This window comes from Equus przewalskii, chromosome 12 (genome assembly GCF_037783145.1).
Source record: "Equus przewalskii isolate Varuska chromosome 12, EquPr2, whole genome shotgun sequence".
In the NCBI taxonomy this organism is placed as follows: Eukaryota; Metazoa; Chordata; class Mammalia; order Perissodactyla; family Equidae; genus Equus; species Equus przewalskii.
The window spans coordinates 4165485-4186712 of NC_091842.1; the positions used below are offsets into that span (position 1 = coordinate 4165485).

Sequence of the window (21228 nt, forward strand, 5' to 3'; positions counted from 1 at the left end):
GGGGAGGGGAGGAACAACGGGGAAGCGGCACCTAACATCTAGTAAGGACACAGCAAGAGAGACAAGGCACACGGGTTTAGTTAAAAATGAACTCGGTATGTTTAATAAAGCTTGGCATTACCAAAATCGCGGTACAAACATCAAGTCACACGCCCACACGACAGAACCCCCTTTACAAAGCGTCCCTCGGGAGGCCCTGCCGAGGGCACCCGGCCCAGGCCTGCGGTCCAGGGCAGAGGGGCGAGACGTGGGGTGGGGCGGAGGGCAGAGTGGAGGAAAGTGGAGACTAAAACAGTCCGTATAAAAGCTCAAAAAGAGCTAGCCAGTGATATTATCACAATGATACAGGTACAGATCAACAAGGATAAAAAGCCTTAGGCCGATAGCAGGCTACGCTGCCAAGAACCGAGATGGCGCGGCCGAGGCCACCCCGAGGGCCACCGCAGCACGGCCATCTCTCTGTGCTCTCGCTCGCTCTCGCTCTCTCGCTCGCACTCACTCTCGCGCTATAAAACACGGAAGGTATTTTGTGTTTGGAGCTAGTAACCTTGGTCAAACGAGTCCTCCGAAGAATCGCTGAAGGAGGAGCGGGCCTCGAGCTCGGGAAGCAGCAAGCCAAACGGCTGCTTCCTGCCGGCAGCCGGCTTGGCTTTCAGAGTCCGGGCGGCCGCCAGGCCCCTCTTGCTCAGCTTGGGGCCCCCCGCCGGCTTGCTGCTCTTGGCCACCAGGCCACACAGGATGGAAGATGTCAGCTTGGAGCTGGAGGGGCCTTGGGCAGGCCACTCATCCTTCAGGAATTCTTCCTCTTCCTCTGAGTCGGTATCTGCAGTCAAAGCAGTTTGCGATAAAGATAAGTCGCAGAGGCAGGGGAGGGAGGGGCTGGGGTCTTTCTGTCCTTATCCCAGAGGCTGTGAGAACAGCCTGGTACGTGCCAGAACAGAGAGGTCCAGCGGCCTGCTGGCCACGGAACAAGCTGGTACACCACCTCCAGCTCTCCAGCCTGGGCCTCCGAGCATCACACAGCCCGTCGTTCGTGGGCTTAGACCAAGGCCCCTTCTAGGCCGGCTGCTGCCAGTGTCACCCAACGTACGGCCCCCTCAGTGAACAGCCTTTGCAGGCCCTGGGGAGAGAGGAGCCTCGTTCGCAGGAAGGTCTCTCCCCTGCTCACAGAGGTCCCGGCTATCCCACGGAACTGCACCCAGCCCAGGGGCTCCTTCTGGGCAGAGACAAGGCCCAGGAGGGGAAGGGCTCCGTTCAAACGCTTCTGCCCCGGAATCCCAGTGGTGTGCTGGGCTGGCGCGTGCAGACACACCACGGCACACCTCCTTCCAAGGCCCCGCTCAACGACTTCACGATGGCAGTTTGAAACAGACCACAGGGAGAGCAGCTACACCAAGGACACACAAATGACGTGACAACTCAGGGCTCAGAGACCAGCTACCAGCACCCCGCTGCCGGCCTCCGACAAGTCTCAGGCCTTCTTACTCAGGTGAGGCCGAGGGTTCCAAGCTCTCCTGGGAGAGGGCCGACCGGCTTTGAGGACTGGGGGTGTCCAGTGGGCACAGCTCTGGCCCCTGCCAACCGCACCCCAAACAGACACCATTTTCATCCGTATTACATAGAGGCCTGTCAAGTAGGATTTCGTGGGAACAAAAGGCTCCGAAGCCAAAGAGTATAATCCCTTGATCCGGGACCTGCTCTCAACACAAGGAACGTGAGCGGATGCAGCTACAGCCCCAGCAGCGCCTGCCATCTCCAAGTCCAAGAGAAACTACACGGGGCGGGGGCACTGGCTGCCTCCTCCAACATCTGTGATTCCCAGTCCAACCGCAAGCCCAGTTGCAGGATGGCCTGGCAACTCTGAGTAGGACAAGGACAAGGACGAGCCCCTGCCCATCCCCTCGCCACAGCTCTCCCTCCCATGTGCTCCATCCAGTCCCTCCCAAAACCACATCCCATACTGGATACACCCATGGGTGATGATGACCAACTTGGCCTCCCCTAAGAAGCCATCAGGCAGGCCACCCCACCCCTACAACCTGAAGTGAAAAAGCAAGGCGCAGCGTTCTCTCCTCCCACCTCCTGCAGGCACAGCGGCTCTCTGTTAAGAAACACTCTGACCTTTTAGGGACCATACGCTCGTTTGCCTAAAATTGCACAAAAGCCAATATAACACACAAAGAGAGGAACTGTCTCAACAGCCAGCTGCATATCAAATCCAACATCTAGTTGCAGACAGGCCTTCTGACCTCCTCGGTGCAACGTTAACTCACTTCTCACACCTAGACAGGAGAGTTTCAGGAACGTGAACACTGCTTCTTGAGCGCACACATCTGTTGCAGTGGACTCGCCGACTCAGGGCAAGCAGAAGACCTCAGGGACAGAGTTTACGCCTCTAACCCAGGGCTGTGCTCCGTCCACATCCACTTGTAAGTGAAGGAACGGAGGATTCTTCCAGCAACCAACCAGGCCACATTCATGGACCACTCTCCCTCGAAAGATCAAAGGACCAGCAATCTTCCTCACTCCCTCTTCGTTATTCCAAAGTGAGCAGACAGGAAGAGAGCAAAGCCCTTGCCTCCTTCTTCGGAGCTCCAAGTCTCTGAAACTCGCCCACAGTGGCCAGGGGCCTGGGCAGCGCTGTTCACATCACAACATCCGAATCGGAGGACCACAGAAGTTATGGCAACTACACGTGTTCTTAGCAAAGGAGGCAGAGAGGAGCTGCTTGACCCACGACCTCCTGAGCATCAGCCCTGGAGACTCTCTGGTCCAGGGCAACCAGAAACATCCACTGTTTTAAAAAAACAACAGCAGAAACTTAATCTGGTGGCAGGTGCCACCTCCAGCTCTGTACCGACGTGAGCCCACTTCGAGCTGACAACCCTGGGCGGCAAGTGATGCCATCCCAACCCCAAGATCATAAAACCTTTATTTTCCTTCCTTAAGAAATCACTTTGTTATAACATCAAACGCGGCTATTTCTCGCCCTTGACATTCAAACTCCCCTCCATAAGCCAGGCAGAGCCAAGTCAAAGGCCCAAGGCCCACAGATCCGGGCAGTCACCAACGAAAAAGCGTTCCCCCCCAGCCACGGCATGGGGTCCCCCAGCACCGACCCCGCGGACACGAGCCAGGAGCCAGGCAGCCCTCCTGGCCTTCGGTCCTGGGCATTCGGGGTGCCGCCCACAAATACTTACTGAGACCCGTTACAGGCCAGGCAGGGGCTCAGGGGAACCAGAGCCCGGGAGAGGCGGTGAGGGGATCCCAGGCTGCCCGGGGCAGGGAAACCACACGCCCCGAGTCCCGCGGAGGAGCTCCAGGGTCCCCCAGGACGCCCGGCCGGGACGTCTCAAGGGCTCGACAGCAGCGTGCCCCGCGGTCCGAGCGGCGCGCAGCCCGCGTCCGCCGCGGCAGGACGCACCCTCGGGAATACCACCAGTAGCCACCGGGAGAGCTGTCACACAGACACGGCCCGCACAGCCCGAGGCCCACGGACGCCATTTTCACTAACTCTCGGCCCCACGACGGAGAGCCGCCTGTGGGCAGGGGTGGCCGCGTCATCTCTATGGTCACCGGCGGCCGCTCTGGGCCGAGCAGCCGAAAACTCGGTGGCGTAAGGCCTCCGCACGGTGGCTTTCCGGCCAACAAACGTAAGGACGGCACGAAAGGCCAAGAGGACTTCCGCTCCCACCTGCCGATCACGGGGCCCACCAATCACAGACGCCCGCCCGGCACAGCGCCCACCAATCACAGGCACTTCCGCTTCAAGCGCCCCGCCCTCAACCCACTTCCGGCCTGGAGCCCCGGAAGCGGTGAAAAGACAGACCGTCGACGCCCTGAGAGAAAGAGGCGGGAAGAGGGAGAGGAGAAGCGGCCCCAAGCCGGTGCGGCGTCCGCTACTTACTGTAGGAGTAGCTGCTCACTTCCGAGGCGAACGGGGAGTGGGCCGACTTGGGCTGGCCTCTGGCCTTGAACCCGGCCTCCATCTTCCGGGCTTTGGCGGCCCTTTTGGGTTTACCTTCTCTGGAGGCCTTGAGAGACAGGCCGAGGCCCTTGGCCAGCGCCTTCCTGTCCTTGCCCAGCAGGCTGTCATAGGGCGTCAGGTACCTGCCGCAGCCCCCGCTCGGCTTCCCCTTCCCCCCGGAACTGTCCGAGAACTTGAAGGGCGACTTGAGCTTGTCCTGCTTGGTGAGGGACAGGGCCTTGTCCAGCTTGCTGGCCAGCTGCTCCTGGTCGCTGGCCATCTTCTTCTTCTTGATCTTGAGCTGCAGGGGGAAGTGGGGAAGTCACGGGTTAAGACATGGGGCAGAAGAGGATGGCGGGTTTGGGCGCAGGAGCTCGGAGGAGCCTGGGCCCCAATCCTCCTCCTCCTCCTCCTCCTCCTGCCTCAAGGGCTTCGGGCAAGTTGCTTAACTCCTCACAGCCTCAGTTCTTCCACTCTGTAAAATGGGGGTGGTTACGTGGGGGCATCCCAGGGCCATTCTGAAGATGCACCGAGATAAGGCGCATGACGCACTCAAATAGCCGGGACTCTGGTTACAGTGCTCGCAGGCACTGGCATCCCGGCTCTGGCCATCCGGTGCCATCTGGTGCCTCCTGGGGAAGCCCTTTAAACCAGCTGCGACGCTGATGAGCAGGAGAAGGCAGCCAGACTGAGGGCAGAAGGAGGCGGGGAACCCAGGCGGGAAACCCAGATCACAGCTCTGCTTATCGGCTTATCTCACCCATCTAAAGCATGGCAGGGAGACTGCGGCACAGCCTAAGTCAGCCCGTCCAGCTCCGTGGGCCGAAGCTGCCAAGAAAACGCCTCGAGTGTGCCTGGCATGCCTGACGCAGGGAGAACCACCAGAGACTTCACAGATTAAATTCCTGCCCGCACGTCTCTCGTCAGCGGCAGTCATTTGCCGGGGAAGTGAGATGTGCGGTTTCAAAGGCGTTAATGCCCCTCGTCTGAACATTTTCTCTCTATTTTCTTTAATCAGGTAACATTTCATAAGGAGGAAAAAGTTGGGAGAGTGTCATTTAAGCAACAACAAAAGCATCCTTCACGATTTGAGTAGAGAGGATCCTGACGTACACACTGGCTCTCTTCCCGCCCACCCCAGATCCAGTCTCCCTGGGTGAGTGTGTGCCGCTGGTGGCCAGATCAACCCCAACAGCCCCCTCGCACAGGGCTGTACAGGGAGGAATGACAAGGGACCCTCGTGTTTAGAAACAAGGGCCTTAAGTGGATGATTTCAGTGCTCTGCAGAAATAAGAAAAATCCAGAACTTGGCTCTTACCCCTCGACCCCTGGAGAGTTCACAGAGGAAACTACAATGGCACCAAGCCACTGTTTCTTACACCGGCAGAATGGTGAAGCCGCCCATTAAACAATTACAGCAGCAAACAAGAGAGTGATCACATCATTTGGTTAAGAACTTGCACTCCCTCTGCTGAGCTTCAGCACAGGGTCAGAGCACACACAGGGCACATGGCTGTCAGTCTCAGCTTCACCTGAGGCTGTGTTACTTTGGCAAGTGTCAGACCGCCTCTGGACCTCTGGACTTTCCCCCTCTGCACAATAAGGAAGATTGAAGAGTCACTCTGGCACTAAGGCAATCGTGTCCGCAGTTTCTGTGCAGCAGCAGGGCGACTCCGGCACACCCTACAGACCTTCCGCCCCAAGATGGCAGCACACCTGGGAGCCAGGGTTACTGACCTGACTCATGAAGTCCGACGAGGCTTCATGCTCGTCCCAAGGCTGGCTCCTGCCCCTAGCTTTCCCCGTCCCAACGAGGCCATCATGTTCCTCCTCGGGCCCCTTGTGTCTCTTCCTCATCCCTGCTCCCAGCTCGTAGTCATCCGCTGTCAGCAGGGGCTTGCTGCTCAGCCTGCAACCCAGAGGCACCGTTGGTCAGCACCCGGCCAGGCGGCCCTCGAGGGCAGGGGTCGCCCTCGTGGCCCGGAAGGGTGGGCTCTGGATGTCCAAGCACACACAGTGATGACAGAGTGACGAGTCTAGGGAGACGGATCCTGCAAAACTATGGTGCTGGAATGGTGGGATATTTGTGAATGAGGCAGAACGAGAGTTGAAGATGAAAGAAGAACTCCAAGTCAGTCTCTGCTGGCCTCTTTCTCTCTCGTGCTCCTCCACACACACTCGCACACACATCTTTGGTTAGAAACCTGTTCACCAAAAGGTGCCAAGAACAAGGATCAGAAATGCCACGGAAAGGCGCCAGGATGAGGGGGATGCAGATCAAGGGCTTCTCTGAAGGAGCCACTGGCCGGTCTCCTGCAGCCTTGGGGGCACGGCAGTGGGACGTGGGCCCGGCTCAAAGGTTTCTCCTGCCTGCTTTAAGCTCAGCCCTCCCAAGTGAGGAGAATTGGCCCATCTGTACATGGCACTCACTGTGTGTCTTGCTCCGTGTTAGTGCTTTAGATTTTAGCCACAAAATGACACTTTGTTCTACACGCTGTTCTTTACAGAGGAAGAAACAGGCTCAGAAAAGCTAACACCTGACCGAGGTCACAGTGAGGGGTGGACCTGGGACTCGAAAGCAGGAAGCACAACCGCCGCTAGGGTCCGCTCTCCTAACCAGGGGGCCTGCTCGCTGGCAGCCCAGCCTCTGCTGTCTTCTCCAGGAGCTGCTTCCCTCCCCTCCTATGGCTGGTGATGGGTATTTCTTCCTTCCGTCATCCTCTCCTCAGTCAGGAACATCCGATGGGGGCGCTTGGGGCCATCTTCTCCTGAGAAAACCTGTGGCTGGCCCACAGCCTCTCCTGTGCCTTTTGAAGGCAGCCCGTGGCCCCTCTGCTTCCTCAAGCCAAGCACTGGGCTGCCTAGCATCCACCCCGCCCTGATGTCCCACGCTGAAGCCCATTCCAACCCCCTTCCTTCGCTGGGCCTCCCGCAGCCCATGCTGCTCCCCAACACCTAGGGAGCGCACAGCATCTTTCCGATCCACGCCCAGCCTAGAGGAAAAGCTCTCATTCCAGCCAGCATTCAAGAAAACCACATGTAGCTTCTGCTGCCACCCACGGAGCTCATCCCCAGAGTGCACGAAGGAAGTGGCCCCGGTGGCAAGAAGCAGGCTCTGGCACGACGAGCCAGGACGGGAATGACACTGTCTAGCCCGGAGGGAACGAAGCGACAGCACAAGTATGAGCCTGTCCCAGCAGGGCTGGCAGCTCAGTGGGTCCCTCCGCAGGGAGGAGGTGCCTGGAGCAGAGCAGGAATTAGTCCCTAGCCGTGGAGGAAGCAGACATGGCAGGAAGATGGGCGAAGCGCTTGGGTGACAGCACAGGAACCTTCCTTGCTGGGGTCATTAGCCCGCTCAGCACGGGGACAAGTGCCTGTCTGTTCCACACCTGGCTCACCTTCCTGGCCTGGGCCATGTGCGCCGTGTTCCCTAACAGCTACCGATCCAGATGGGTCAGAGCCTGAGGGACTCGAGGTCCCCGGCGCCCAGACACAGGCCCCACAGGGGCCGCGCTCCTCCCCTCCGAGCTCTGTGCCAGTCCCCGACCCGCCGAGGGGCCAGCCTTACTTTCCGCTACTGTTGCGGCTCTTCCCTCTCTTGCGGGGGGGCGACAGGGCGCTCAGGGCGTGGGTCCGTTTCCGCGGCCTGCCAGGGCCTCTGCGTGCCAAGCTTCTATGGGGTTCCTCGCGCCTGTCCCTTAAAAAGAATCACACGCTTGGCTGTGAACCTGGGGGGTGGAGGGGGCGCGGAGAGAGGACACACGATGCGCACACGTCACTCGGGTCCACACTCACTTCTGACGGCCTAGCACAGCCGACCTACTGAGCGCCAGCGCCTATGAGAGCCCGGCGGGGTGCCGCCTCGCCACGGCCTCGTCACCGCCGGCCGGGGCCCGCAGGGGTAGCGGGGTGCAGACTCACTCGGAATCGCGCCGTCTCTGCAGCTTCACCAGCTCCCGCTGCTTCTCCTTGTACTGCCGCTGGACCTCTGCCAGCCGCATCCGGAAGTCCAGCTCCATGGCGTCCATGTTTTCCAGGGAGGACTTCATGGCGTACATCTGCGGGGTAGAGGGGGGTGAGGAGGCCGACGGCCATTGGCCCCGGCTGCCAGGCACCCACTCCCTCAGACGGGGGTGGCAAGACGTCCTGGTGAAGATGGGGGCCCAGCCTGAGTCCCACTCCTGCCACTCACTAGCTGTGGCCTTGGGCAAAATGCAGACTCTTCGTCGGCACAGGGGGACCGCAAAAGCGGCCCTGCGAGGCTGTGTCAAGGCCGAGCTAGCCCATAACCACGGCCTGAGCTGCGTGGGCTATCATGTTGGCTCTCGGTTACACGTGGGGCTCAGAGGAGAGGCCACTCACCCAAAGCCCACAGGCAGCAAGGGGCACGGCCAGGTCTGCTCTTCCCGGTCCACCAAGCTGCACCCCGTGGGACCTGCTCTTGACACCTTAGCAATTGGATAAACTGAGGCCCAGGGAGGGGAAACGACTTGCCCGGGACCACACAGTAAGTCGGCAGAGGAAGCTGGATGCAGATCAGGCCCTTAGACTCCAAAGCCAGCCACACCCAGGCAAGATGGCGTCTCTGGAGGGGGACCCTGCCCCGGCTCCCGCCCCCACCCCTGCCCCACAGGCAGGAGGAGATGGGCCCAGAAGGCCTCACCCGCTCCTCCTTCTTCTGCATCCAACTGTACTTCTTGTTGGGGTTCAGCTCCCGCGGAAGCCGCAGGTTCTTAAGCGGGTCCACGAAGGGGCTGTCCAGCACCTCCTTCAGCATGTGGCTGCTGGCCGCCAGCAGGCTCTCCAGCGAGGGCCGCACCGCCAGGCCTCGCTCAGCTCCTGCAGACAGGAAACGGGTGAGCCCGTGCTCCCTGGGTGGGCAGGATGCACGAGCATCACAGCCAGCCCCCTCTCGGACCTCAAACGGGGAGGACGCTGAGGCCCAGAGCGAGCTGAGGACCTGCCCGCGGCCACGTGGCCTCGTGGGCTGCTGCCTGGACCGCAGCCTTTCTGAGCTGCTGAAAGCGCGCTAAGTGAGAAGAACAGGCGAGCACGCCAGCCAGCCAGCTAGCCAGCCTGGTCCTGCTCTTCCAATGTCTGCCAGTGCAGAGCAAACCTGTGGAGGGTCACCCAAGGCCAGCACAGGGTCCCTCGAGGAGCAGGGCTCTCTTTTTGCTTATCTGTCCTTAAAATTTTTCATGAGAACCATGCACGGTTTTTGTAATCAGAAAAAAAGAGCCCGAAGTTAAGTTTTGTAAACTGTAAAAAAGTAATAGGCACATATGATAAAAACCACAAAGCAAACAGAAAGGTGTGAAGAAACGAGCCATCTCCTCCTTGGATGGGGCCACAGCTGACGGTTTCTGTAGATGGTTCCAGAAACGTTTACGCACATTCAAACACACATAACGGACATGGGCAACCTTTCTAAGTATAAAAATGGTGTCACTCACGACGTGCCACACCACGCTTTGCTTTTTTCCTACTTAATATCTTCATTTTAGCACGTGACAAAGATCTACTGCGTTCATATTAGCTTTAGTCTTAAAAACAATCACCATTTCTGTAGGTCAAAAAGACAAGGCTATCAGCAATTTGATACAGCCAAATCTAATAGCAGCAGCATGCAATTCTCTCACACTGATGAGTTTGAGTTTAATAGTCCCCCCGGGTGGCACTGAGGTCGTTTCTGATTATTTCTCTAGTGGACGGACACACGCACGGCCAAGATACGTGTTAGGAGAATCCCACCCGTGCGGTCAGCATGACAGAGGGACGAGCGCCCATCTCTGACAATGCTGCACCTGCCCTTCGGAAAGGCTGCAGCAACTCAGGATCCCAGCATCCCAGCATCCCAGTGGTGGTACCTGAGAGCCTGTGTCCCCCACAGTCTCTCCAAGTTAACATTGAACATTTTCATTTGTTAACTGATATTTTGTGATCTAATATATGATCAATTTTGTGAAGGTTCCACGTGTCCTCGAGGAAAATAGTGTATTCTCCACCATCGAGGTGTACAGTTCCACGAAATCAACATTCACAGTGCATCACGTGGATCAGGGCTTCGCCACCGTGCGCTCGCTGTGCCCGCTGCTTTCCGGGCTGTCATTCAGGCTCAGCTAGGAGGCTGCGCGGCATCCTGGCCTGTACCCACTAGATGGCAGCAGTACCCCCCCAAGCGGTGACAACCAAGTGTCCCTGCCAGTTGAGAGTCGCTGGTTTTGCTCATCTCCGTCCTTCCAGAAACAGAGGCCACAAAGCAGTGAACTCCATCGGCTCCCAAGGGTGGGTATTAGACTGACGCTGTCTGGCCACTGCGCCCCCTTCAAGGTCCTCCGAGCCATAAAGAGAGAGCTGCTCCCTCATGGAGGAGAGGACCAAGGTGCGGCTCTGTCACCTCCTTCATCCTCCAACAAACGGGTCTTGCTGAGGCGCTCATGACTGCCAGCCCAGGGCAGCCAAAGTGACCTCCAGGCCAGCTGCCATGGTTGAACTGTGCCCACCCAAATCCATATGTCCAAGTCCTAACCCTGGGACCTCAGAAGGTGGCCTCCTTTGGGGACAGTCTTTACAGAGGTCATCCAGTTCAAGTGACGTGGTTAGGGTGGGCCATAATCCAGTGTGACCGTGTCCTCATAAAAAGGGGAGATCTGGACACAGACACCCACAGCAGGAAGGCCGCGTGAAGTAGGGAGAAGGTGACAGTCCACACGCCAAGGACACAGGCCTGCGAAGGAACCAGCTCTGCCAACACCTTGATCCAGAGCTTCCAGCCTCCAGGACCATGAGACCACACGATCCTGTTACTGAAGCCCCCAGGCCGTGCCCTAGCTCACTAATACGGCAGCCTTGTGGCTTTGCCAGCGCAGAAGCGAGACGCACCCCGGACCCCGTGGGGCCAGGCGTCAGCCACGGAGGTGCAGGGCTGGCAGGGCCGCGGGAGGAGGGCCGCCCCGGCTCCCTCACAATTGTAGGCAGCCGCATGGGTAGGAGGGGGAACAGGGGATGCTGGCGGCCCCAGGACGTGGCGTGAGCCGTGGGCAAAGCTCCAAGCAGCCCAGGAGCCTCAGACCTGCTGGGTGACGGGGGCCATTCACTGCCCGGCTCTGGATGCAAACCACAGGGACTGATGCTCAGAGTTCCATCAGTGACTGCTGAGAAGAGCAGAGGCCACCAGGACCCGCCCCCAGTCACTGTGGGTCACACCCCTGCACACCGCGCCTCCAGGTGCACTTTCCAGCCCAGAAGCAGCCCCAGCACTGGATCCACCGCGCGGCACCACAGGGCGTCTCCAGCTTCCAGGTCCAACCCAGCTGCTGCTCTTCCCCCAAAACCTGCCCCTGCCACCGCCCCGCAGAAACTGCCAGATCTGCTCTGCAGCGCCTCAGGCCCAACCCCAGAATCCTCTCACACCACATTCATCCGCCAGCAAAGCCTGCTGGCTCCACCTCAACACCCACCCGACCCCACCTGCACCTCGCCCCCACCACCCCGGGCCCCCGCCCGAGAGCCTGCCTCACTTCCCCACATAGGCCCCTATCTAAGTCTAGTCCTGTCACTCCAACTCAAAACCATCTTCTATTATATCAGGTGTCCATTTCACTCCAAGTAAAGGGCTCCCAGGGATCCAACCCTGCCCCACCCCCATTACCAGCTCACCACCACTTCCCCCTCCCCCTCTGCTCCAGCCCCTGGCCTCCTTGCTCTTCTTCCAATATGCCACACATGCTGTCAGCACAGGGCCTTTGCATCTGCTGTTCCTTCAGCCTGGCATGGTTTTCCCCAGAAGACTCACCTTCTTCGGGTCACCTGATCAAGAAAGGCTTCCCTGGCCATCCCCTATAAGAGCCCACCCTCCCATCTCTGCCCTGCCCCCTTCCCAAGTTCCCACTGCCCGCCTGCCACCACCTGACAGTGCCAAGGGCTGCACATGGACGGCCTGGTTCACTGCCAGGCCCCAGCGCCAAACACAGTGCCGGGCACACAGTAGGAGCCTAACGAGGATTTGATGAGCAACAGTATGTGGGTCCCCCAAACAGAATGTGAGGCCAGGGTGTGAAAAGGGGAGGCAGGGCCCCCAAAGTGGGTGACCCACCCTCATTCCTCCCTCCTGATGTCCCTGGCCCTCTGCTGTCCCCACCAAAAACCCACTGCCAATTGGTAGGATCAAGAGGGTTTTAATTTTCTGCTGAAAAAAAAGTTTTTTTGTACTGAACTATTTAAATGAGAGAAAAGAGACAATGAACCTTAGAACCACAACAAAACAGACGCCCTGGCTTGGGGGGGCCTGGTCCAAGCTCCCGAGGGCCATCTGACCACGACGATGAGCAAGCCTCGAAAACGTGGCCCTCTGAGCCAGCAGTTCTCCCCCGGGGCGGTACCCCCAGGCAAGTCAGAGGCCTGAGCAAAGGCTTTTCTTCAAGGGGAACCATCACGTCATCAACAGCAGCCAAAGAACGAAAAAAAGCCCACTAAATGCCTGACCGTCCAGGATCGGGCCCTCGAAGGCCAGGGCCACCACTGGGCAGAAAACCAGGTATCCCACAAAAAACTTCTCGTACGACACACAACTTTGGAAAATGTTTAAGAAAGAACGTACCAAGTAAAAAGTGCATGTTCCAGAACTCTGTTTACAAAATGATCGTAATTTGAGCAGCGTGTGCGGTGTAGAAAAAGTCCTAGGAGACACCACACACGGGTGGCACTATTCTTCTCTCTCCACAGCTGTCGTCAGGGCCCCTCCGCTGGCAGCTGGGCAAGTGAGGGGTGCCGAGGGGTGTGCCCATCATGGCCCCTTTCTCACCCCTTTCTTGGAGCACCCTGATTTTCTCTGTTGCACAGTGGGGTTTTGTGTCCAGCCCAGAATTCACTGCCCCTTCTGTGGAAGACACCCGTGCTCTTTTGATGACCACCCCTCCCTACACCCAAGAGGTGACACCCCCGTCAAGGGCGGCGCCTGAGCAGTCCAAGCCATGCCATCTCCTGGGTTGCAGGATTTGCTTCTACAAAAAAGCATGAACCTGAGTCATTCAGTGAGAAGGAATCTCAGCATCTTTGCCAGGGCCACCAGGGGTAAGGTGGCCTCTTTTGGGAGTCTGCTGAGCTGAGCAGACCCATGGGCCTGGAAGGAAGTATTGGTGACCCCCATGAGGACACCGGGCCTGCCCTGAATGAAGCCAAGAAAAAGAAAACTGGAGCAAGGGGAGAGAGATAGAGACAGGAAAGGGCAGGGAAAGAAACTCCTGATGACTTGGTTTGAGCACCTGGATCCAGCCATACCTGAAACTAAGCACCCAATTACTGCTGTACTTTGGCTCCATGAGCCAATAAATTTCCCCCGCCTTTTTCTAAGTCAGTTAAAATGAGAGTTTCTGTCCTTTGCAATCCAAAGAGCCTAGCTAACATGAAATTCACCAGTGACAGAATGAGGAGAAATTTCACCAGTAAAAAACCCAGAGATTCGTTGCAAAACGTGTATGTACCTAACATGACTGAACCGTACACTTCAAAACAGTTAAGATGGCAAACTTTATGTGGATTTTACCACAGTTTTTAAAAAGTGAATACGAATAGACCATATCCTGTGCTTTTCCAAAGTTTTAAAATCTCATTAAAATGAAAACAGCACCCCGCAGAAACCCGCGGCCAGCGTGGCTCACCTCCCACCTCCTGGCTCCTCTTCTCCAGCTCCAGCTCGGCGATCTCGCTCAGGAGGGTGATGCCGTGCAGGAAGCTCTGCTCCAGGACGAGGCTCTGCGCTGCCTCCAGCTGCTCCAGGGCCCGGGCTCCAGGGCCCGGGGCGGGCAGAGGCCTGGCCTGGGGCAGCTCCGCGGCTGCCGCCAAGGCGTTCATACCGGCCAGTGGGTCCTCCAGGCCGGGCAGGAACTGGTTGGGGCCCGCCTCTTCCAGGAAGCAGGCGGTGCTGGGAACAGGGGCCACCTCCCGGGCTTCCCGGCTCAGGCCCTTGCCATCCCCGGCAGGCACGTCGCAGTCCGCCAGTCCCAGGCCAGGCCGGGGCTCGCTCTGGGCCACCTGCGCCAGGCCCTCTTCGGGCACTGCCTCCGCCACAGCCACGGCCATGGGCACAGCCACGGGCACCTCCACCGGCTCCTCCTTGGCCTCAACCAGCGGCTCGGGTGGCAGCCGTGCCACCAGCTCCGGGGTGGCTGTGCAGGCTTCTGTCCGGCCCGGAGAGTCCGCCCGCGCTTCGGCCCCCTCGGCGAAGTCCGGGCCTCCCGGGGGCTCCCCGGCACCCTGCCCGCTGGCGCTCAGCGCCTGCGCCTCCAGCAGGCTGCCTCCGCAGCCCCCCACGGGGCTCGAGGGGCCCATGGCATCCTCAGGCGGCAGCGGGGACTCGAGGGAGGGCAGCTCGGCGGGGCCCTCGTCCATGTCCTCCACCTCCGCCTTCACCTCCCGCTCCACCAGCGGCTCGGTGTCCGGGCCCTCCCGCAGCGGCTCGGGGATCTTGGAGGGTGACAGACGGAGGGGCTTGTCTTCGGGTGAGAGCGCCAGGCGCTCGGGCCCATCGGCCTGCAGTGGCACGTCGGGAGCCAGGCCGTCGGCGTCGGCGGCCGCCGTGGGCTGCAGCAGGAACGGGTACGGCCTCCCGTAGTGCGGCGGCAACGCTGGGAACGGGTACCTGGGCGGGATGTCTGCAAAGACACCAAGGGTCAGCGGGGGCCCCTTCTTCTGCATGTCCCATTGACACCCGCCCGCCCTCCAGGACAGACCCCAGGACCCGCTCTGCTCGGCCAGCCTGGGGCCGGGGGCGTCTCTTCCAGGCCGCCTCGGAGGAACCCGGAGCCTTTCTGCACGTCTGGGCGACAGAGAGAAAAACTGGCCACCATCCTGTCCCCAAGGGTTTCCAGGCTCAAAGGCAGAAACCACAGTCAGCTCCTTCTCTAGTCCCTTCCCCTCAGCACTCAGAGCAAGGCCGGACAGAAGCCAGTGTTTCACAAGACCCCAAAAGCGTCCCCACCAAGGCTGCACCATCTCTGGCCTCCACCCCACCCTACTAAAGCACAGCGGGGCGCCCGAGCTGTTCAGAAGGAAAAGGACCCCAGTGCCACCCCGCCTCTTCTCTTCCAAGCTCCCAGCTGAGTGTGATCGCCAAGAGCAGCAGGGGCGCATGGGACCCCGAGGGGCTCTGGGCCCGGCTCGGCGCTCCACGGGAGCCTGCCCAGGGAGACAGGTGCGGAGCCCCCGGGGCCAGGCACGCGCTTGGCCTCTCGACATCAGCCCAGCACCACATCTCCCCAGGGAGGCGGGAGCCACTTGCCCAAGAGCACACAGCATTCTGGCAGGATCTGAACTGGAACTCGAGTCCTCCCAAGCGCGAGCTCATGCTCTTAGCCCCAGGAGGAGGGAGGCGAGCCCCGGGCCCCATCAGGGCACCTGCCGCCCGTGCCCACTGACACAGGACAGGGAAGGGCGCGTGCACACAGCCCACGGGGCCGGGGCTGCTGCAGAGGGGGCATCCCTGTACCGTCACACCCAACATTGCAACTCGCAATGGCCGTGTGTGCCAGCAAGACCCTAAGTGTCCTACAGGCTCATGCGGCTCGATGCTCAGGACCAGCCCCGGAGCTGGGTTCTAGTCCGCTTCTCTGACCCGACTACTTGGGGGCTGGAGAGAGGTCACGGCCGACCGTGTGTTCGCACATTTGGTCCACAAGCGGCAGGGGGCCGTGTGCAGAGGAACAGAGACCGGAGGAAGGAAGGGACGAACGGATGAGGAAGCGCACAGGGGACCCACTCCCCGGGTGGCCAGGCCAGAGTCAGAGGCGACGGAAACTCAGGGGCCCGGCTCCTACCTGGGAACAGGGCCTGGAAAGGGCTGGGGGCCTCCTTCTCCAGCTCCAGGTCCTTCTTCTCGACCACGTTCTCGGGTGCCTCCTCCTTGCGGGTGAGGCCGGGGGTGGGCGGCGGGGAGGCGGGCGGCGGGCTGCTGGGGTGCGAGCTGGGCGTGGCGGGGTAGGCGTAGCCGGGCGGCTTGGACGCGTCCTCTAGCTTCTGGATGACCTTGGCCTTCAGGGCAGCCACAGGGGAAGCGCGAGGAGATGGCGGGGGGCTCACGGTCTTGCCGTAGGTGCCCGCGGGGCCGGTGGCCAGGCCGGGGGGCTTCCGAGGCAGCAGCCCGGGGCCCGAGGCGGCCAGGCCGGCCTTGCCCGCGGCCTCCAGGCTCCGCTTGCTCACCTTCTCCTCCATCTCCGCCCGGTGCTCCTGGGCCTTCAGCCGCTCCTGCTGGGGGGGCGGCCGGCAGGCGGGGTCAGCGCGGCAGGGCCAGCCCCGGCACCGGCCACGTCCCCGGCCCCAGAGCCCGCGCCAGGTCGGGGCGGGCCACCCGCCCTCCCAGCTGAGAGGGGCATTCCGCCACGGCCCGTGTGTAACAAGCACAGTGTTCCTTCTAGAACCCCAGCAGACGGGGTGGGGGCCGCGGGGACCCTCACAGTCAGGGTAAGGGGCCAGGCAGAGGCGTGAGGCCCTGGAAGACGAAGAAGCTGCCCTACTCCCCCCACCTTCCGGCATTAGGATAGCTCCCTTCTCGGGGAACTCACTACCACCTAATGTTCTCCAAAACACCTCCAAGGGCAGGAGGAACCTTTTCCTGCCTCGGCTGACTTCTGAGGACACGGCAGGGAGCAGGCTCAAGGGCAGCCATGTTCACAGCCAGGGCAGGGAAGCGCCTGGCTGCTGCTGGGGTCGGGGGGCAACCAGCACATAAAGCACCCCGGGAAGAAAGGCTCCGAGCCCCAGCAGCTCCCCCAATTATTAAATCTCACTGAACAACCCAGAGAACGGAGGAATTCCTAGCATCTCTGTTTTCCAGAGGAGAAAACTTGAAGCCCAGAAAGGTGAAGTCACTCAGCCAGGCGTGGCAGGGCTAAGGTTCACACCCGGGGCCATCTGCCGATGGGCCACCTCTGTTACACAGGGAGGAAGGCCACAGACGAGCAGAGGACGCACCGCCTGAACTTTCTAGAAGGCAGGAGGGCTGGGGGCTTTAGGAGTCCACCCACACGGGGCGCCTCATGTCTCCTGTCTCACAGGGTCAGGTGACACACGTGTCAGAGACCAGCCCCGGCCCGAAAGGGGAGCCAGGGCCATCAGGCAGGCAGCCCGGAGAGGAGGTCAGGCGGGGCTCAGGCAGGAGCCCGCCCAGATACCCTGGGCATCCCATCAAACATCTCCAGGCCCCGAGCTGTCTCCTGCCTTGGTTTCCCCACTGCTCCCTGCACCCCGCCCCCGCCAGCCTGCACGCAGCTCTGGCCTTGCTCAGTGTCCCCTCTGCTGGGAGGGCCCCGCCACGGTTGACTCCTTCAGGCCTCTGGGCACACGTCTCCTCCTCCAGGAGGCCTTCCCTGACCACCAGCCCCTCTCGTCTGTCCTCCCTCATAGTCCACAACTGTTGGGGGTTTCTGCCAGCTGACCCGTCTGCCTCGCCGTCGGCGGGGGGCTGCCCCTCGGCCCCGGTGAACGCCCACCCCCACTCACCACCAGCTGGGCGCTTCTCTGCAGCTCCAGGGCCTGGGCCGCCTGCTGCTGCAGGTACAGGAGCTCCTGCTGCCGCAGGAAGTGCTGCTGGGAGAAGAGCTGCAACTGCTGGGCGTGGTGCAGGGAGCTGCGGCCCGGCGGGTACAGGGCAGGCCAGAGGGGCGGCACGGCGGCCCGCTCCATCAGCTCCGCTGGGGACAAGACAGACACTGAGGCTGCACCCGCCACCACCGCCCCGTGCCCCCACTCACAGATGGGGAAGCCGAGGCCAGAGAGCGGGCGCTCACAGCAGTGGAGGCGGGCTAGGCCGGGCCCCCAGTGCCAGCTGGGCGTCAGGACGCCTGGCCTCCCTTGGCACCCGCATCCCAGGCCTACGGAACGGGCCCTGTCCATAACCCCGTGGGAGGTGCCCAAGGTCTCACAGCCGGAGCACACCAACATGGGGCTCCAGCTCCCCCCACCACACCCCGTGGTCTACAAAGTGGATTCCCAAGGGACGGGGGCCAAGGCAGGGGTCCAGGCCCCAGCCGGCGTGGCCCTGCTTCGGCCCTCCACGTGGGCTTTCTGGGCAGGAGCTCATCGAAACAAGGACCCCTGTGGCTTTACGACACGTAGAGACCACGGATGTCAGGACGTCCTCTCTGAGTCCCAGTCTGCCCCCGACCCTGTTCCGCTGGGTAGACCCCCGCCCCGCAACAGGAGGCCCTTGCGTTAAGAGATGGTCTTGCCGGGCAAGGCCACCGGAACCACGGCCCCCCACCCTGGGGCTGCCACTTACCAAAGTGAGGCAGATGATCGCTGGGAATGACCACCAGCTGGCCCGACTGGGGGTCCCTGATGAACTGGTAGGCTGAGGGCAGGGAGCCCCCCAGGCCGGGTGGGAAGGCGGGTGCCATGCCCTGGTGCAGGGAGGGGGGTCCCAGGCCTGGGAGAGACATGGGCCCGAGTCAGTGCTGCGGCCAGGCCAGCCCCTGCCTAGGGCCAGGCCAGCCCCTCTCTTGCCCACGCCCCTGTCCTCCACCTCTGGGGGCCACCACGCAGAATGCAGAGAAGCGAAGGCTGGCTGACCACAAGCACACACATAGCCCCCGGACACCGTCCCCAGATGGGCTTGGCCAAGAAACCCCACAAGGTTGGTGCTATAGTAATGACCCTCCTGGACGAAGCAGGGAGCCAGAGCACAGGAGGAGGAAGCTCCCGCCCCTGCACCAGCCCCCAGCGCCATGCTCCAACCCCCCAACCTGGCCCCCTCCCGCCGGGTAAGGGAGAAGTCGCCCCCCACTCACCATAGGGGTGTCCAGCGAGCCACATGGACGTGCTGCCCGAGCGGGGCAGCCAGGTGTGAGTGGCCAGGTGGGCCGCAGGGTCGGCAGACCAGCGACCTGAGCCTGCCAGCGCAGAGCCTCCGGTCACCATGAGGTTGGGGTTTAAGCCGTTAGCAGCACAGCTGCTGGGGTGCAGGCGGGCCAGGTCGGCCAGCTCCTTACTTTCTCTGGAAAGGAACAGAGGCTTCAGCAACGGCCCAGAAGGCCCCAGGGACAGGTAGGAAAGCAGAGGGGTCCCCAGAAGGAACTGGGGACACCCAGGCTGGCTGTCGGGCCAGCACTGCACCCGGCTTCCAGAAAGCGAGCTCACACTCAGCAAACAAGGCCCCCGGGGGCCCCTCACCGGATCCGGGTCCGGGGTCAGGCAGACCCACGCTCAGGATCACAGCCCAGTGGTCGAGGGGCCACGCCCACCCAGCATCATCCACCCTCCTCCCGGGGGCTCCCAGGCCCCCAGGCAGCGTGACCCCACACCTGAGCAGCTTCTCCTGGTCCCGGTCCAGCCGCGCCCCCAGCAGCCGGTCCTCCCGGTGCCGGGCCCGCTCATCCACACATTCCTCGTCAGCCCGGCCGTGCCCTGAGGGGAGGGGAGCCGGGAGTGAGCCCCAGGCCAGGGCCGGGGCCCCCCACTCTGCGTCCAAGCAGGGTACCTGGGAATGCCTCCCCTCACGATGCACCTGCGCCCTCCGACCCCTGGCCAGGGCTCCTCTGAGCCAGGGGACATCCCTCCGTCACCCCAAGAGCTGATCTGTGCTGTCATGCTCAGCAGCCGTGGCCGCGACCAAACTCACAGGCACGGGGGTCGCAGCAAAGAGGCCTGAGGGGCTCACCCTGCTCCACACCGTGACACTGAGAGGGCCGGGGCCGGGCGGAGGGGAAACCACAGCCCCAGAAGGCAGCCGCCCTTCAGAAACCCGGCCAGACCCAGGTGACGGGCCTCAGCTGCCACGCTGCGGGCTATTGCAGACGTGTGGCTAACCTTCTTAAAATCCAGACAGAAAAGTAAAACCAGAGAACACTGTCCATGTGGCAAGGAGTGGAGGATGTGGGCGCTGCCCCCGGGCCAGCCCATCCCCACCCTGGTACCCCCACGCCCCCTCCCAGGGCAGAGAAAGCGAGTCCCTGAGTCCAGCCTGGCATACAGCTCATTGCTACAGGGCAGGGGTGCAGGGGCCAGGGGCCTGTGGCACCGTTGCCCCTCCTGGCCCGGCCACCTTCCACCAGCCCTGCCCCATCCCTCTTCCCAGGCGGTTGTACATGAGCCACAAATCCGTGCACGTCTGGCAGCCCTGGGGACAGGAGGCAGCGGCCACTGGCGGCAGAGGCCACACAGCGAGAGATCGAGACTGATCTTAAAGGAGAAACCTGCTGAGGCTGGACTGACCCCTCTCTCAGGGTCGGCCTCCCTGGGGCTGCCAGGGTGGGGTCCTCCCTGCCACCCGGCTGGGGCTGCTGTGGGTGGCAGATGGGCGCTAAGCCCAGGACCCACCAGCAGGGCACACCCGCCCGCCCTGAGGACCCCAGGAAGCCTCAGGCAGCCTCGGCCCCTAGGTCCAGCCAGCTTAGAAGGTGGGCGCAGGGAGCAGGCCACCCCCAGCCCCCAGCACACAGACCTGACTGCTCGACGGGAGACAAGTGTCCTGGGCCCCCAGGGGCTCCACCAGCAGCCTCCACACTCCCGACCCTCATGGGCGAGGATCCCACTTGGAATGCTGCCGTCGGGTGCCCTCCCTCATTTCTCCCTTCCTGCACCCCCAAAACCAGGAGCTCCCAAGGAACAGAGCCCCGGGAGAGGCTCAGGGTGCCAGCTACTCCCTTCCCTTCAGGAGGTTGGGGAGCCGCCCGCCCAAGAACGAAGGATCAGAGCCGGAGAGAAGGCACAGCGAGTGGCAGCTGGAGATGGGCTGGCAGGGCCACCTAGGCAGGCCTGGGAGGTTCTGGGGGTGGCCCAGGACGGGGGAAGCGCCGTGCATGTTTAAGCAGTGAAAAGCCTGCAAGTTGGGGCGTCTGGCGGGCAGGCAGGCGTGAGGGCAGGTGGGGAGCCTGTCTGTGGTCTGTCCTCCCCACTCGGCCCTCAGGGACGCAGAGGCACATCCCTGAGCGCCTGCCAAGTCCTTTCCCCCAGGCCGTGGTCAGCAAGGCACAGAGTGGACACTCCATCTACGCCAGCGCCACGTCACCGCCACCGTTCCCGGCATGCGGCAGGCAGGCGAGGGAAGCTGAAGGGGGTGGGCCAACATGGGGACAGCCATGCCGCCGAGATTGGGGTGAGACCCATCCAGGGTGCCCTGGCCTCCTGCGTCCACGTGGTTCCTACATCCAAGGGACTGGTGGGGGTCCTGCTCACGGACCCTGAGGGAAGGGTCATGGTGGGTTTCAGGCAGGCCTGGGGCGTGGAGGGCCAGCCCGAGTCCTGCAGCCGGGTCCAGAAGTCAGAGTGAG

The 21228-nt window shown here is 61.6% G+C and overlaps 1 protein-coding gene across 7 annotated transcripts in view; it reads right to left on the reverse strand.

Moving 5' to 3' along the window:
• TNRC18 (trinucleotide repeat containing 18) overlaps window positions 1-21228 on the reverse strand; it is an 84162-nt gene that overhangs the window by 33754 nt on the left and 29180 nt on the right. For 5 of the 7 annotated variants that reach the window (XM_070566223.1, XM_070566226.1, XM_070566220.1 and 2 more), the window contains 12 exons: window positions 19261-19363; window positions 18748-18953; window positions 18240-18386; window positions 17462-17652; window positions 15781-16210; window positions 13627-14619; window positions 8631-8806; window positions 7889-8025; window positions 7536-7664; window positions 5705-5876; window positions 3908-4268; window positions 548-823 (listed from right to left, as the gene is read on the reverse strand). In XM_070566223.1, coding sequence (XP_070422324.1) covers window positions 548-823; window positions 3908-4268; window positions 5705-5876; window positions 7536-7664; window positions 7889-8025; window positions 8631-8806; window positions 13627-14619; window positions 15781-16210; window positions 17462-17652; window positions 18240-18386; window positions 18748-18953; window positions 19261-19363 — 3321 coding nt within the window. The remainder of the gene's footprint in view (window positions 1-547; window positions 824-3907; window positions 4269-5704; window positions 5877-7535; window positions 7665-7888; window positions 8026-8630; window positions 8807-13626; window positions 14620-15780; window positions 16211-17461; window positions 17653-18239; window positions 18387-18747; window positions 18954-19260; window positions 19364-21228) is intronic. The other 2 variants (XM_070566221.1, XM_070566224.1) reach the window with 2 other exon arrangements.